Source organism: Epargyreus clarus, unplaced genomic scaffold (genome assembly GCF_041222505.1).
Source record: "Epargyreus clarus isolate Ecla_fem2 unplaced genomic scaffold, WU_Ecla_fem_2.2 ptg000003l, whole genome shotgun sequence".
NCBI classification, from domain to species: domain Eukaryota; kingdom Metazoa; phylum Arthropoda; class Insecta; order Lepidoptera; family Hesperiidae; genus Epargyreus; species Epargyreus clarus.
The window spans coordinates 7,014,602-7,031,411 of NW_027332211.1; the positions used below are offsets into that span (position 1 = coordinate 7,014,602).

The 16,810-nt window shown below is 37.4% G+C and overlaps 1 protein-coding gene across 3 annotated transcripts in view; it reads left to right on the top strand.

The window, feature by feature from the left end:
- The first annotated feature begins 699 nt into the window (after positions 1-699).
- yki (Transcriptional coactivator yki) overlaps positions 700-16,810 on the top strand; it is a 46,555-nt gene continuing 30,444 nt past the window's right edge. The window contains exon 1 of one of the 3 annotated variants that reach the window (XM_073086250.1): positions 700-1,322. In XM_073086250.1, coding sequence (XP_072942351.1) covers positions 850-1,322 — 473 coding nt within the window. In that variant the 5' untranslated portion in view covers positions 700-849. The remainder of the gene's footprint in view (positions 1,323-16,810) is intronic. The other 2 variants (XM_073086240.1, XM_073086233.1) reach the window with 2 other exon arrangements.

Here is a 16,810-nt window from a genome sequence, read left to right on the forward strand (position 1 = left end):
CAAAACAGATTTCTCAAACAATTTAAACTCTGCATACATATTATCTATGTCGTCCTATGTGATTTTCTCAAAATAAGTGTACGCACGAAGAAGTGTTTTTGTTCTAAGGACTTTTTTAATACATTACCCATGTGTTTTCACTATTTTGTTGGTAATGACTAAAGTAGTTTGAAGTAATAGTAAGTAATATTTCATAAAAAGTATCTTGGGATGGCGATGATGGTAAGGAAAGGAAAAAAGTGTCGTAAGACAAAGGTAATATTTTTGGGGGATCTCTTATTGATCTCTTCAATTACCTATACCAAGAACTTGTTGATCTGTTGTGATATAGAATTATAGCATGAGCTCGTATGTCATTAACATTGATTAACTGTTTGATATAAATATGTTTTGTCTTAGGTGAAGGAAATATACAGCTACATGCAGGTGCAGAAGGTGTTACTCGTATTATGGGAGACAGATACCTTGGTATTTATTTACTATCGATAAATTCTATGTAATGGTGATGGTTTGCGTGGTCGTATAAATTTCCATGTCATGGCTACATGGCGAGTGAAGGATAGAGTAGGTAGGCAAGGTAGGTGAGCGAAGTCGAAGCGGGTTGAGGGGCATCGTTCTCGAAGACCGGTCCGCGGCTCGCACGGTGCCGCGCGGGTGGTGCGGGTGGCACGGCGCGGCGTGTGCGCGTGGGCAGGGAGCGGCGCGGCACGGGCGGGGCGTGCGTCAGTCGCGCACCGAGCACTATACTACGAGTACGTCGGGTGGCGTCGCGCCAGCCCGTCGCGTGCCAGTGTTGTGTCACTGCGGTGGGCCAGGTCGGTTTCGAGATTTCTTCGTTCCGACGCAAACATGGCTCTCAATTCGGACGGTGAACAGAAATCGAACCTGGTCCTCCGGGTGGACCAGGATTCCGACTCCGTTTTGCAGTCGCTATTCGACACAGTGCTCAAGCCGGACTCGAAACGGCCGCTACAGGTGCCTCTGCGTATGCGACAGCTTCCAAAGTCGTTCTTTAACCCGCCGTCGACCGGTTCCAAGTCGCCATCTGTGTCCCACTCGCGAGAAAACTCGGCCGACTCGGCATTCGGATCATCGTCAGCAACAGGCTCCGCACCGGTGTCACACTCTCGGGCGCACTCTTCACCGGCCAGTCTGCAGCAAACATACGCCGTCGGCCAGCCGAGCCAGCAACCGCCCCTGCACCACCAACACGCCAAGCAGAGGTCCTACGATGTTGTCACACATATTCCAGATGACCTGGGTCCTCTCCCCGCCGGTTGGGAACAAGCTCGCACGCCTGAAGGACAGATATATTATCTTAAGTAAGTTATTTTTGTCATATTTTGCCTTTTTACATAATGTAAATTGTATTAGTGTACATGAGTGCGGTGTGGTAAGTAGAGTGTTTTGAATTGCCGTTCCTTAAATACTCCACCAATGTCATTGGCCTTTCTGTGTCTTGAATGGAAGCAAGAACAAATTAACATGGGGTAAACCTCTAAGAACTTCGAAAAATAGCCTCACTGAATTTGTTTTTAAGTTAGTGCTTCTATGTACCAATGTAGGTAGGTAGGTACCTATTCTTAGAAAGTTGTCGAGGCACTATCTATTTATCAGTTGCATTGTTGTATTATGTACCTGTGCATATCTGCGCTGATGATAATAATATTACTTATCTAAAAACTTATCCCTTTACTTATACTTTATAAGTAGGTACCTGTTGGAGTCGAGTACTCTACGTTGCCGCGGAGTGAGCGTATCGCTGAGGTGGTCTCCTTTGTCTGCAAAAACCCTAACGCTTACAGAATTATAAGTCGGACATTTGATTCTCTTCTAGGCATTTACGTACCTATACCTATTTCATTGTTACTTATTGTATCCGAGAAACACGTCTTATTTACAATTCACGTGCAATGCGCCAATATCTTGATATTTGAATAATTTGCATGCAATTACCTGTCACAGCACTTTTGGAATACATATAATTGTTTGTTTATGGAACACTAATTCGGGAATTGCAATTTACTTCTTATATTATTATTTAGGCCCTTAGATTAATATTACCGTCGTAAGTTAACGTGTACCTGTATGCTTAGGTAACTCACCTGTAGAAAATTATTGTATACCATTAAAACCATTATTAGTACGTGTAATAAATAGGTCATCGTATTATGTCGGGTCACAATTGAATTGCAAAACATTAGAGAAGTTGTATTGCATTAGTATGGATTCTGTCAGTGACCCAACGGATTTGTGGGGTAAGGATTCATCCTGCGCATCATCTAGAAGCTGCATATATGGATATACATAGCAGCAATTTTCCATACATTAACCGTTTTGTGGTAAAGTGGTCAAAATTTACGTTTTTTAAGTCATTTAAATACTATGTACTAGTTCGTGTGTTTAAAGACTTTTAGTTTCAAAATATTTTTCAAGTATGTATGTTGGGGTACACTAATTTCAGTTAAAAATATTGTCTTCCATCCGTAACTCAATTTTTTATAACTTACACTTGTATTTAAAACTAAAATATAAATCGTACAAGCATCAAAATCGGCCATAACACGAAACTATCATATTTATGAACTGTGTAGTAATGTAATAATTGTTAAGTTTAGTTGAGTTAATAATAATGTAGGTGATATTGTTGTGGAAATAATAGAAGTTATCTAAGAGTCAGGTATAATAATATGTTCCATGTTGAAAACATTGTCGTCATGCTATCTTATCGCGATCGTAAACCTTTCGTCAGTGCGTACTTAATGATAAAATTTGATAATTTCAGTAAATGATTCATGGTCGTAGCGCCCGCAGCAAGAACAATACGGATTGGATTTACACTTACAAGGAAATTATGGATTTTAGAGTAATCAGTGCAAAAATCAGCATAACAATACAATGTATTTTAATATTCGTTAAGCCTTGCTCGAATGACTTTTAAGACTGCTTACCTAATGAGGTAATTTTCTAATTACAGGAAGTCAACGTTACTTTGGCTTTTTAAAATGACACGTACGATTTAAATTTGATAACAATTCTCTCTCAGTCATCTGGGTTCAATTCTGATAAAAACATGTCTGTATATTTTAACATAACGGTTATTTGCTAGTTTTATGGATAGTCTTTATATCATGGAAACAAGTAGTCACTATTTAGGGGTGAAGATCGCCGAACAATGATGTAGTCATTTGAACCCTATGTTCGAACCATTGAATTTTTTTTTTGTCCCAAATTCAATATGGTCTCCTTTTTTTAACGAAATCTGCGGAGAACAGGATTTCCTTTAGGCTGACATACGGTCGGTCTGTCGGTCTTAGGTCAATAACCTAAAGAAGAACAACCTGAATAAGTAGCCGTAAAAGAAAGTAACTTGACAATATTATACTAGTAAATTATACTAGAAAGTGTAAAAATGATTTTGATTCTATGAAGACATCATAGTGATGTGCTATTCTTTCTTTATTTAAATGCGATAACATGTAACTCTGAAGACGCGTGTTTTTGTCGCCGTTTTTTCATATTGGTTAGCAGATTTTTATGTAATATATTTCATACACAATATAGGAACCTGAGTTTTAGGAGTCCACAGAAAATCGGTACGTGATCTTTGTGCCAATAATCACATTATTGCACTAATAGCTAAAGTACTGTCGCATTTTAGTGCGTATGAAATACAACAGGGTGAAAAATTGCGTAATTCGTGAATAAAACGAATAGTAAATAATATTTTCACTGCGTTTTAGAGTTTGTTACGTAAACGTCTAATTTATCAACTTGAACGCAACTTACGTGTTGATTGTTAAACGTTTCACGTTTTATGGTCCCACAGGATTTGTGAAAAATCTGAACATGTGAATTTGAAAATAAATAAAATACTTTATATTTATATTTAATGTTACATGTTTAGTAAAGTAATACTAAACTACCTTTAGTTATCTCTGGTCTGTCTATATTATGAGCTACTGGAAGATCAAAAGATTTAACTACCATTCACTATATTTAAGAGCTTATTAATGTCCTCAAAAGATGTGGCTCATATCAGTTCCGGAAACATTAACTTTTTTAATTTAACGTTCTGACTTTCTCGATGCAGAGTTTAATGGACGACCTTTAATAATATAAACATCATCAACATCGACTTAAATGAATGCCTTGCAAATCTCAATTCCTGAATGGTGGTTCTTGTTAAACGCACTCTTGGGATTAATTTTCATACTATTTTCCGGGTCATGCGCAGCGTAGCGTAAATAAAAGTTTGGACACGTGGTATGTATGAATGAATCAAAATTCATTGCGAAGATAACACGAAAAATATATCTAAATACTAAGTGTATTTTATGAATGAAAATAGAATTTATGAAAGTTTGATTGGAACAGATGCTACCCTAATGCTCGTATCCCGGGTAGAGCGATAGGAATAATTACGATATATCGATAATCAGTAATGTGCGTTAGGCTGGCGCCGGCGCCGCCGCCATTATTGTAGGTTACGTTTTACTTGCGTATGGTTAGCTAGGGTTGCCATCTGAATAGTCATTAAATCACGCTAAATAGTGAAGTGTACTTAAATTTTATAATACAATTTCGGAGGGCGTCCGAAATAGAAGCAAACTTAAAAATGTATTTATGAAAAATATATTGTAAAGTTCATGCGCTTCTTCTACGTCACAATCGAACCCCTTCGAATGTCTATTGCTACTACGTCTATGCTTATCTACAAAATATTTTTAATTTTGCACGTACATTATCAAAATTATAGTAAGTTGATCGTGATAACAGTATGTATCAACATGCCAATTAGTTCATAACATAATCAATCATTTCGTGATCGTTGACTTTAATATCAAGATGAGATATGAGACCTAATGGACAAAATAATGCGTATTGCGTACAAAAAGGTCTAAACTAATAAGCGAATGGGCATTGATGACAACCCTTTGCCAATTTCACGTCAAGGTAAATCATTACTTTTTTTTTTTTTTTGTTTACGAGGGGGAAACCTTCAAAAGGTACCCGGTGTCGTGGGAGCGACGTAGGGTTATGGGGATTCTTACCGTACTAAAACCCCCCCGGTGGCCGTCCTCGGCGCTGCGTAGAGGGCTCCGGGATCTCCAAAGGAACGCAACCGGAGCCCTCTTAGCGCGTTGCCCCGTCGGGCTCCGCCCAGGTGAGCTTGGCGCTCGCCACACCGTCTGGTGCGTACGACGGTATGCGACCACACATACCGCCGTCCTTCCCGGGGCCGCTGGCTGGGCGGTTCGAGCTCCCACTCTTGCCACCCGCAATCCCGGAAGCCCCCTTTTAGTCGCCTCTTACGACAGGCAGGAGATACCGTAGTCCTATTCTACTCCCGAAACTACAGGGACGAAGGTAAATCATTACTACGCTTTTCATACGAAAAGATCTACTCTGTAAATTTTACAGGGCTAAATCATAAACTTAGAACCGTTTCACTGATTTGCTTGGAATATAAAAGTTAGAAGACAACCCTAGGTATAAGCTCACATGGACTGTGTGGGCGAAAAGCATTGATTTTGGCCATTGAGATACATTACCCAGATACATCATCAATTAACAATTCAAATTCATTTCCTATTATGGGACCGGAAAATAAAAGTAAACACAATTTCATTATTCAAGAGTTATAATCATAACAATTGTAATATAAAGTTGATATTGATTTCTGTCACAAAGTATATATCTGCACATGATCTGCACTATATTTATCACATAGATTAGTAAAGATTACTCACTCCTGACAAGAAAATGTACCCAGTTTTGAGAATTGTAATATGTATTTGCGTAAATAAGTTTTGCCACGTCTCCGTGCTAAAATGTCCCTAAAATATTTGAAATAATTATTTATTTATTATGTAAATTACGCAGTATTAGTTATTTATTCGTAAATTTTCTCTAAAAATGTTTTATTTGTCAAGAATTAAAAAAAATGAACTTACTAATAAGCCGTTTGTGGCTTCCTTCAATTTCAAGGCGGCGAAGTATCTTTACTAATCTATGATTTTTCATGTAACCTTCTTAATTAAAAGTGTTGAAGATGTTAAGAAACATATATTGCAATTTTAAAATGCATTGTAGTTACAAGAAGACCGAAATATCGGGACATATAATAGAAAACAGAAATGCTGTGAGGTTTCGGAGGTTTAGTTCTCAGTTGATATAATTTGGGTGAACTAACTTAAATTATTTAACTTATACTTTTAGCATTCGCCAAATAGCGAATTGCTATTTGGCTATTACATGGAAACATGCGTTTAGCGACTGCATTCAGCATTATTATGTAGAAAATATTATAACTTTCATGTAGCTACCGAAAAGCGTTATTAATATTCAACCTGTCTAAAATAATTTAGATAGGCATAAGCCTACCAAAAGATCGATTGACAATTTCTAGAGGCTATGTAAAAGTATTAAGTCGATCTTTCCCAGTCAAAACATGGATAGATTGATTATTAATAATTATTATGAACAGCAAATCGCCGATGTTAGCATGTCTGCTGGGGCTCTTAAGCATGTTCGGTTGATAGTACGTCATATATATATATATATATCAATAGCTATGTGTTATGTTTTGTGTGTACATACAATTCTATTGTGTAGTTTTGTTTACCTATGTAGGTATTTTATGTTATTTTTGTAGGCATATATAATAGGAAACTAAATTAGTTTATGTAACACAATTATCAGATACAGTTTTAAAATATACAAATGATTTCACGTGGAATATAAGAGATTTACTTTCATGATGAATGGCCTTGGTCACATACAAATATTACGTATACAAATGATATAACAACTGACATGATTTATGAAGATTAGCTTGTAGGTAGTACTCGAGCTACCTCCGCGGAGCCCACGCCGCCCGCCCGCCCTCCGCGAGCGAGCGTGGACCGCAGCCAATACGACATCAAAGCTTATGCCACCTCGTAAATAAACAGCACAAGTAACTCATATCTGGGATCCTATTTGCAAAACAGTCTTTTACAATTCTAATATTTCTATATCCTTAAAATTTGTTATCACAGTTATGATATGTATTTGCGAATTAGAGGCAGACCTTTCTTTTGAATAGGGAGTTTAGTAATCACTGGGTATCATTTTGCATTTTTTTTTATAAATGATATGAAAATAATTTTATTAAATGGAATATCTAGGTAGATTTGATTAGTTTGATGTAATCAGTATTTTGAATATTTCCTTTATCACTACAATTATCACTACCCACACAACAAACGATCACACCTTCTGTTAGGGTTTACTTATTAAATATTTGGATACAATACCACAACATTAATTATGCAACAAAATTGTATTACGAGATAAATGTTTCAGTTGACAATTTATACCTCACATAACTCGGTTCGTTAGCGTACGCCAGGGTTGCCAACGCGGAAGGCCCATGTGCACCGAAACACTTCATAAGCCCCCTGAAAATATTGATATTTCGAATATCAAAGGTATTAATTTAGACAGTCGGCGGCTTGGCTCCGCTCACCGCGTTCGCTCGGAGCACGCCGCGATGGGCCATTGCAACCGGTGCGTCTCTTCCGTGTCGGCAAATAGACGTGCACATCGTTTCTTAATTGCGAGCTGGACCAATGTTTTATAAGCTCCATAACGGCCAGCGTCTCGACTGCGAAATGTTTGCTTTAATTATTATTGGAATGGAGGGTAATTCTCTGTGGTTTTGTTCGGCTAGACTTGGCGATGTTCCGAAATGGGTAGCGATGCAAATTGCCTTGGCGGACGCCCAACGCGGCGCTATCAGCACGGTAGCTTCGAAGCGTAACACCTTATTGTTGACTTTTGACCTGACCATAAAACAGTTATTGATGTTTTAAATATGAATACTGCTTAGAATTTTATCCCAAAAATATGACAAATTCGAAGTAACATATTAATTATACGATACTATATGAAACGAAACAATAGCGTAACTACTTACGCGCATATTTAAGTATACATGCGCTCTTTTTTTTTCAAAATAACAGTAAACTTTACTGAACAATAACAACTCCTATTATCAGGATTTCTTTATATCTTTATCTTACTGTGAAAAAACCTGTGCCCAGTTCCTCGTTCACACAATAAGCAAGTGATTGGGCATCGGACAATATTTCCTTTTAAGTGTCGTCCTTTGAATCCATAATAAGTGAAACTTCTCGTGCTGAATACAAAGGAATGAGCTTTGTACAAAAAATATAGTTGAGTTCATTCAACTCCCCTTTGTTTAGACAGTTATTAGTGATGTTTTATCAGATTTCATGTATTCATCTTGGTATACTTTCTCTAACGTCGGCTAAGGCTTAGGTAATTGTTAACTGTAACAAAACTTATCGGTTTTTAGTTGTAAACTGACAATGTTTAGTACAATTTTATTGAATTTGTCCTTTACTTAATCTCTAGGATTCTTTGCAATTTGCGAAGTCGGAAACAAAATTATAATACAATATTTTTTGTATCATTTTTAACATTGGAATTTTCAAATGACACCAATTTTATTCAACATTTAAATCTAGTTATTAGAAAAAGATGACAATAGTTATATATTAATGAGCACCATGCGCTGTTGACGGAACGTAAGTAGGTTGCACTCTGCATTAAAGTATTTGAAGAGTAACAATACGACATGGTAATTTATTGCTAAGCAGGTACCTAATTAACTTAAACTTCACGAATGTTTCCGAGAAGTGCGCAGGAGTATTCACGTGCACAAGTTAACTTATCGGAGTGGTCAGACCGATAACATTTAAAATACAGCTCACTATTGTCTTCCAAGAACACGTCCGTCCTTTAGTTGGTGAACGCGACAGGTAGCTTGAGTAACGGAACTTGAGAATACAAAATTTATTTTAGGACAAGGTAACCTGTATGACCAAAACCCATTTGCGTTTGTGATCGTTACTCTATTCATATTGAAACGCTAAACGTTGCGTAAAAACTGAGTTTGTGTCTTAATTGTCGATTTTGGTAACATGCAATTTTGTAATAAACAAATACATGTGACGAGCAAAAATATTAACTGTTAAAAGTATGTCAAAATACAATACTTGTAAAAAGTAAATAATAAAGAAAAAAATATCCATGTCACGTAAATCTGTAAATGAAAACATCTCACTTCAAAGAAAACGAAACGAAAATAGTAAAAGTATTAAAATTTCTGACAATTAAATCTGTAAAATTATAAATGCGTTATTGTAAAATGTACGTGACAAACAAGTTTGTCACGTACATTTTATTCGTAAATTACAGGCCCTTTTGAGTGTGTCTAAAAATTAATATTTATGAGTTTAAATGTGACGTTTATATCCTTTTGTGTGTACGATAGCGTTAAGTGTTTTGCTAAGAGTTATTTCTTTTCGATGGAGAATGGTTCGTAATGACTCGAGTGTAGGAAGCAATTTTCATCGCGGTGTAAATAGAAGCAAGTTACTCAGTTTCCACGCTCTGATTACTGGATGTTGGCTCTAGACAGCGTCTTTATCGGAATCGATCAGAAACTTAGTTCGGTGGGAGTATTTTGCAATATGTGAATCTTGTACATGACCAAAAGTACTGCATTCACCCTATTTGTTTCTGACGAAATTGGTGCCACTGCATTTTTAATTCTCATTTAGGTATTGCATTAAATAGTTTACGGTGAATTTAACTCGATAACCTTCAGTTATGTAATAGATATGTTGGAATTTATCCAGTTACATTCCATATTTCCAACATATTATCCCACGAGAACATGAAAAGTAACACACCTTACCCACTCGAAGTTTTTAAATATTTGTAACGAGTGCAACTAATTTTGATTCTTTGTCTATTGAACCAACAAGTTGATATGCGACGAGGCAGGGCGGCGGCGGCGTCTTCAAGGGTAGATCTTTGTTCGAGCCACGTTACATTATCATGTCTTGTAGACACAGATGGTCTTCATCGGCCTATGTCATCGGTATTAATGTGCTCTAATAATACGTGTCTTCGTCAACAAAGCTGTCGTTCCGATAAAGAGTGAGACGGAGTATTCAGTCAGACCACACCGGTCGAATTACAATTATACCTATCGAGGTATTCAACTTCCCTGCACATGCAGTACTTAATGTTTTGATAGCAGGACGCGATAAGTTATTTGCTGTCTCAAAACTATTGACTCGTGACGACCTGTGTGGCACAATGATCACTATTCAGGCATACCATGAGGTGAGGCCAGAGGACTGACTTTAATTTCTGGTCGGTTCAATATTTGTATCATGAATGTAGATAACTTCTGTAAATTTCACTGTTATTTTTATGTAGGTATTATTTGTATAACACTAACATTCTTGCACACACCGGGATACCATTTGAAATTGGGTGAAAATCGTTTACTTTTCATATGGAATGTTTGATACAGGTGAGTGTTTGTGTTATGTGCAATACTTAAGATAACATTAGTACATATTATTTGTTGCATATCAAAAGTCCCTGATACTTCTGTTTATACAGTTAGTACAAAGGATTGATAAATGGGTACTTGGTAAGATTGTTTAACGTACATACATATATGTGTGTGTATCGCCATGCCTAATTGTAGGATCAAAAGGGGTCAAGTGTGTACATTGACAGGCGCCTTAGGGCCAACGTCATGCCGGCTCCTGCAGCTTAACAACCCAGATAACTCACCAATTAGGTATATTTTAAAGGTGACGTAAGTGATCATTACATCACTAGAATAATTATAGCACCTACAAACTGTACCTATAGATATTTCACTAGTCTCTTGCATAGATACTTTCACAATGTTTAATGCAAACAGGTGTATTGGATATGTTAAATCTCTCACCGATATCGCCATCTTATAATAAAACTCGGACTAATTCTAATTACGTTTTAAAGTGGCAAATGTTTTACGTAAAACAAGAGATCATATATTTTTAACATACATGACATACCAGTTACATAAAATACTAGTAATAAACTCTATAATAACTGGTGTTAAGAAACTTATAAGTACTCAGTTCAGATACAAACTATTTTATTATTTTTATTCAGAAGGTACAAAAATCACTTTAGACCATTAATTAATCACTTCGTAGAAGTAGCAACATTAGGGAAACATTAATTACAGTTAATAGGTACCCTTTAACGTGGCTCGTAATAGTTTACGTAGTACCACTTTGCATGCCTTGCTTTGTACTTAAATAATATGTTATTTCACATTTTTTTTTATAATATAAGAGTAGCAGACGAGCATGCAGTCCACCTGATGGTAAGTGGCTACTGCCGCCCATGGACATCTGTAATCAACCCCAGATAGGATTAGATATTCCTACCTGAGGTCGGCCACAGATGCGCCGCTACCCCTAAGGACTAAGCTGGAACGCCTCGGAAAAGTCTGTCTCCCTTACCACACCCTTCAAACCGGAACACAGCAGCGCTTAACACTGCTGTTATTAGGTAGAAATAGGTGTGGCGGTGGTGCCGCCGAAATCGAACCACAAAGGGTTCTACCACCTTCAAAAACAAATACTTAAATACATATCCAATTATATTTTAATTATTTACAAAGATAAAACGCTAAAACAAATGTGGCAAAAGGAGATTTCAGATCTTGTATATGTACAAGATGTTTAGAAAACTTCCATAACATGATTCAGAAATACTACTGGCGCCATCTATTGACGAGCTGCAATCAGTGCAATGCAAAGGCAATGATTACAAACTCGGCCTCATAATCGAGGGCTTAGAGATTCAAACGCCAGGCACGCACCTCTGATTTTTTAATATATTTGCATATTACAAAAAATAATCATCACTTGCCAAACGCTGAAGGAAAGCGTCGCCAGGAAACCTTAAAAACATACTTAAGGTTGTGTGAAATCCACCAATTCGTACTTGACCAGCGCAGCGGTCTACGGCGTAAACCCTCTCACTCTGAAAGAATTCGTGTCCAGCAGTGGGACAATAATCGGTTGACGCCGATATCCACGAATGCAAGGACTGGTTCTTTCCATTTGCCGTATGCGACAACGCATTCAGTGCACTAACACGAACACTACCGTATGCGCTTCACTTGAATGTTAATAAGAGTACTTGCTGGTATTATTTTTGTTATTCGTGCCTCGGTCATTGATTTCGCGGTATCAGCTTTATTGTTGTTTCTTTGTTATTGTGTTTATTAGAACACTGGGTTGACTGACAGACTGATTTTAAATTTTCTGAGGACTATCTTCATACGATACGACCATGGCAATGTGAATCCTGTGAAATTCAATACCAAAATTTGTTTATCGTGCTCAATCTGCTCAAATCTAAGATGTAATTTTTATAGAGGTTTATATACAAAGACGCCTCACAGATATATATTCACTTGATTTTAAAGGGTTTATCAGTCAAAATATGTCTGCAAAACTCCACCGTGTTACTTTAGAACGAATTAGTCTGAACATTTAATTGGGACAGAAGGCCTATCGCGTACTTTTAAAGATGAATTGCAAAGTCAGAGGTAGTTTGTTGCATAGGTCAGCATCGTCCGAGAGAACAAAAATCACAATCTACCTGGTCTTCTTTATACGAGTACATTCGTATGAAGCTTATTATTACGAGCTGAAAAAACTGGCAAATTCAATTTAGTAAATTCACTTACAAGACTTGGAAACGCTGGAACTGCGGACAAAGCTGTTGTTAATTAGGGCCATTACTTTTGCAAGTCCGTGATAGGTGATGGTTTTCACTTTACGTAGATTTCTATTATCTTTGTACTCGTAGTATGGTTATAGTAAAGTAGGTGATTTGGTTTAACAAATATGTTAGCAACTAACCATTATGCATCATGACGGTGGACGACTCCGGCTTCCTCCAAATGTGGGTACCACAGAATCTCCAGTTTTGGGCCCTACGATATGTGCATTGCGCCTATCTAAATAACAATTACAAAGCGTATAATTATATTTTATAGTCACAAAACGTTTCTATTATAGTGATTTCGTTGACAGACCGGTCTGCGCCAAGACCGTAAGCGTCCTTTATTCTATGGGGAAATGGTATCATCTTATGAATTTTAATCATTTTCATTCATTTCTTACCATTCATTGTTTGTTGTGTTTACCGCCATAGGTCTAGCTGCTATTGAAACGAATACGTTAGTTATTGTTAGAAAGAAAAACCGATAATCTATATAATATTTGACGATGATATAAGGCCTATATGACTGAATGGGTCTCTTAAAGTACTTATTGTAATTATCAATCTGTTAACCAGCTATATTATCAAACAATAAAGCTTTGTTTTTGAGTCCGCCTTAGAAAAAAGAGAACACTTGTAGAGTTAACTAAGATATCAAACTTAATCGGATAGAGTTCACTTAATCTTGTTTTTGAAGGTTTAGTTACCTATTGGGATCCACAAAGAATTGAAAATAAATCACTGAAACTGATCTGGTCCTCATCCTGATCGTATAGCGCATTTGTAAACCAAACCTACTATTACTAAAGCTGATCTGATGAACACAACCAAATCGAGAGTATGCAGATTTTGGCGAAGCCTGAAAATTATACAGGGTCGACGAAAGGAGAGTATGTTTTCGGTGGCGCCTCGTTGCTCGTCCTGTTTAGGTCTTTAACAGATGAACGTAGGCTTATATGACTGAGGCAGCCGTGTGAAGTTTTTGGTATTTAGCTATATTACGGAATAATACGATTAAATAGGGATCTCAAATCATTTGTAGAGTTAACAATATCACAAAATTTTAGCTACGTATGAATTGGATGGATTTCCACTTTGTCTAGCTTTTATTGTTCTTAATTTATTTATTGGAATCCACAAAATGAATCATTGAAAATTCCCGATTGCCATTCATCATGGCCATATCGCGCATTTCTCAACAAAATACACGACCGCTGAAACTGAGCTGACTATCACCAAATCGACGGCTTGCAGGCTTCTGCAGGTATCTGGCGAAGTCTGTAAATCATATAGGTGGTCGAGAGGAGCGTGTGTCGTCGGCGGCGCCTCGTTGCTCGTCTTGTTTACGTCTAATTTTGGCGCGAGCGCCGCGAAGCCCGCCCCGCGTCCCGTGCTCTGTCCATTGAACAGTGCGCGCGTGCGGTTATTTCGGCATGGCGAACGGCGCGCCGCCAACCGACGACGCGGCGCCACAGATTATGCTGCGCCGTCGATGTCGCTTTCGTTATTTTTTGTGTACTCTCCTCTGTGGAAGACCTATCGCCGCAACAGGTTGTTGGATTTGATTAGACATGCGTGTGCGTTTGTTTCTTTGCTAAGGTACTTTCATCATTTCATCACACGCACTTAGAACTACACTTGTGTGATTCATTTTTCGCACTTTTTCATTTCATGAATGAATCATGTAATAATCTCAATCAATATTGAAACATCATTATCCTTGTATAGTGAAACAAATTTGAAAAATTGAAGTCTAAACTTATTCCTCGGTACCTATTCGGTTAGTCGGTACTCAAAACTTTACTCCTAATAAGAACTATAATAGGAACATAACACTCGAAGTAGCGAATGCAATTTACAGCCCATGGCGTACGCCACTTCAACGTGAAATTGTCCATACTCACGTAAATATAACTAGGCATCTACCAAGTTGTACCTATTCACGTGTGTTATTTAGAGGCACAGAAACGAACTATTACAGCTTCTATAATTGCCTGTTTGTTGTGTTTGAGTGGCTGACATTAAAATAAACATCAAAAACTGGTTGCGTAAATCAAAAATCTCGAGCGATCATAGGCAAGAGAAATGGAGTTCTCGAGCGATGATGTTTTCATTTTAATTGAGTACACTCAAGTGCATCAGCCGCGGTGTCCGTGCGTCCTCGCGTCTGTGTGTCCCTTTTTCACCTCCCTGTAGAGTTAACGAGATCCCGTCGTGTGATGTTGCCGCCCGCCTGCCTCCGAGGCTCGATGCAGCTTCTCGGAATCGAAGCGCAGACCCCGCCCGGGCCCCGCCTGGACCCCGCACCCATCCCGATAATCGTCCTCATATATTCAAACGAGGATTGCTGCTCCTTTTAAAGCGTTCATATCATTTTTCTTACGTCAATTTTTGTTTAAGTTTTTGGTTCACAACTTAGGTTTAGGGAAAACGGAATGAATATTGTAACGTAATAAAGCGATACAAATTAAACCCTTTCTGTCCTAAGTGCATTTTGTTGGTAGGTATAATTTACCATACTTGAAATAAATTGTTGTCAAGTAGTTTTTAATTTTTATCACATCTTGATCTTTGATAGTTAAATATTTTTTTTATTATAAAGTTATTGAAGTTGCTTCTAAGACATACTTTTGTATGTAAGTATGCAAGTAACTTATAAACACAAACACACCTATCCAACGTAATAAAAATCATAATTATAAACGAGCGGCCCATCATTTATATCGATAAATTATGTGGCCGGTTCGGCGCCTCCGCGCTAGTGTTGACTGTCAGACCGTGTTCAGGTTGTTTTATCTTATTTCGGTACACCTGAGTTGTTAGTAACAAAGGGATTGATTTTTTTCTCTCGGCTCCGCCCCGGCCTTTGAGGAGCTCGCCGCGGTTCTCAGAACCGGCGGTGATCATTCAGTAATCTCCGATAGTTTACCGATAGCGAGCTTCGACCGCGCAGTCCACAGTCCGCCGACCAAATAAATATTAAAGTACAAAAACTTTCTCAATCAATAACACGGTTTTTACACTACGCCTCTATTCTTATGCGTTTCTATAGCTTTATTTTTTAGTCTGCTAAACATGGAACTCTAATAATGTGGCGCTTAGGAGACGTCAAATTTTAATGCAAAATACTCGTGTAAAACGTATTACCTAACAATTGTATCCTTGGATATTTCCCATTTTATAAATAAATATACGAGGAAAAGTTGCAGAAGATTTATGAATTAGTAATTTCCAATGTTTTAATTCTTAGAAATATATCTTGTTTTGCATTTAACGTTTCGTAACTACTTAGATATTTATTTCCTTAGCATGTTCACCTTGTCTATTTCTACAACAGGTCGTGATAAAGGGGTTTATATCATTTAAATAGGATGTACAATTCAATCTCACGATTTAATCTATGCGATTGCATACGTCCTTGCATTATTAAAGAATTGTTGTATGTCGAGCGAATGTAATGTTGATCGCAGCTGACATTTTGCATCTCAGGGCGGAGCACAACTACGTAGGTACCAACATGCCTTTTGCCTTCCCTTCTAGTTTAATGTTTCACAACGCATTTGCATTTGCGATTGTTCCGATTGTAAATGTTATGAGGTCCTTAGCACCATTTTTATTAGACACTATAGTTATAGTAAGTGTGAATTAACTTTATTATTTATTAAATAATCAAGATCTAATATGTGTACTAAGATTTAGGTTTCTTCATTAAGGATTTAGGATTCACTTTAATTGGAATGTAGATAGAGAGTGAGTATTTATCATTTCGATTTATTAGTAAATGATATGGATTGTTAAACTGAAGTAATTATTGGCCTTGGGCGTTTGTGAGAACTCACCGGGAACGTGCGTGCGGGAAATAGGCTTTTGTCCTGTCTCCGGTAACGTGACGTCTGGAAGGCAGCATCCAAATCTGCAATTTATCATTACACTTGAATATATTATCCGCTGTGAATCCAAGAGATTAAACATAACGTATTTTACGAAAATTACATACCTTCATTTTTTTTTAATGTTGACAAGGAAAATCTGTTCGTTTGAAGAGACTCAAGAAATTAGGTCCGCATTAATTTTTATCTGGTTTGCATTGTTTATTTTTGTGCTTCGTTTTAGTGTTCATTGTTAACCTTACACGAACAAG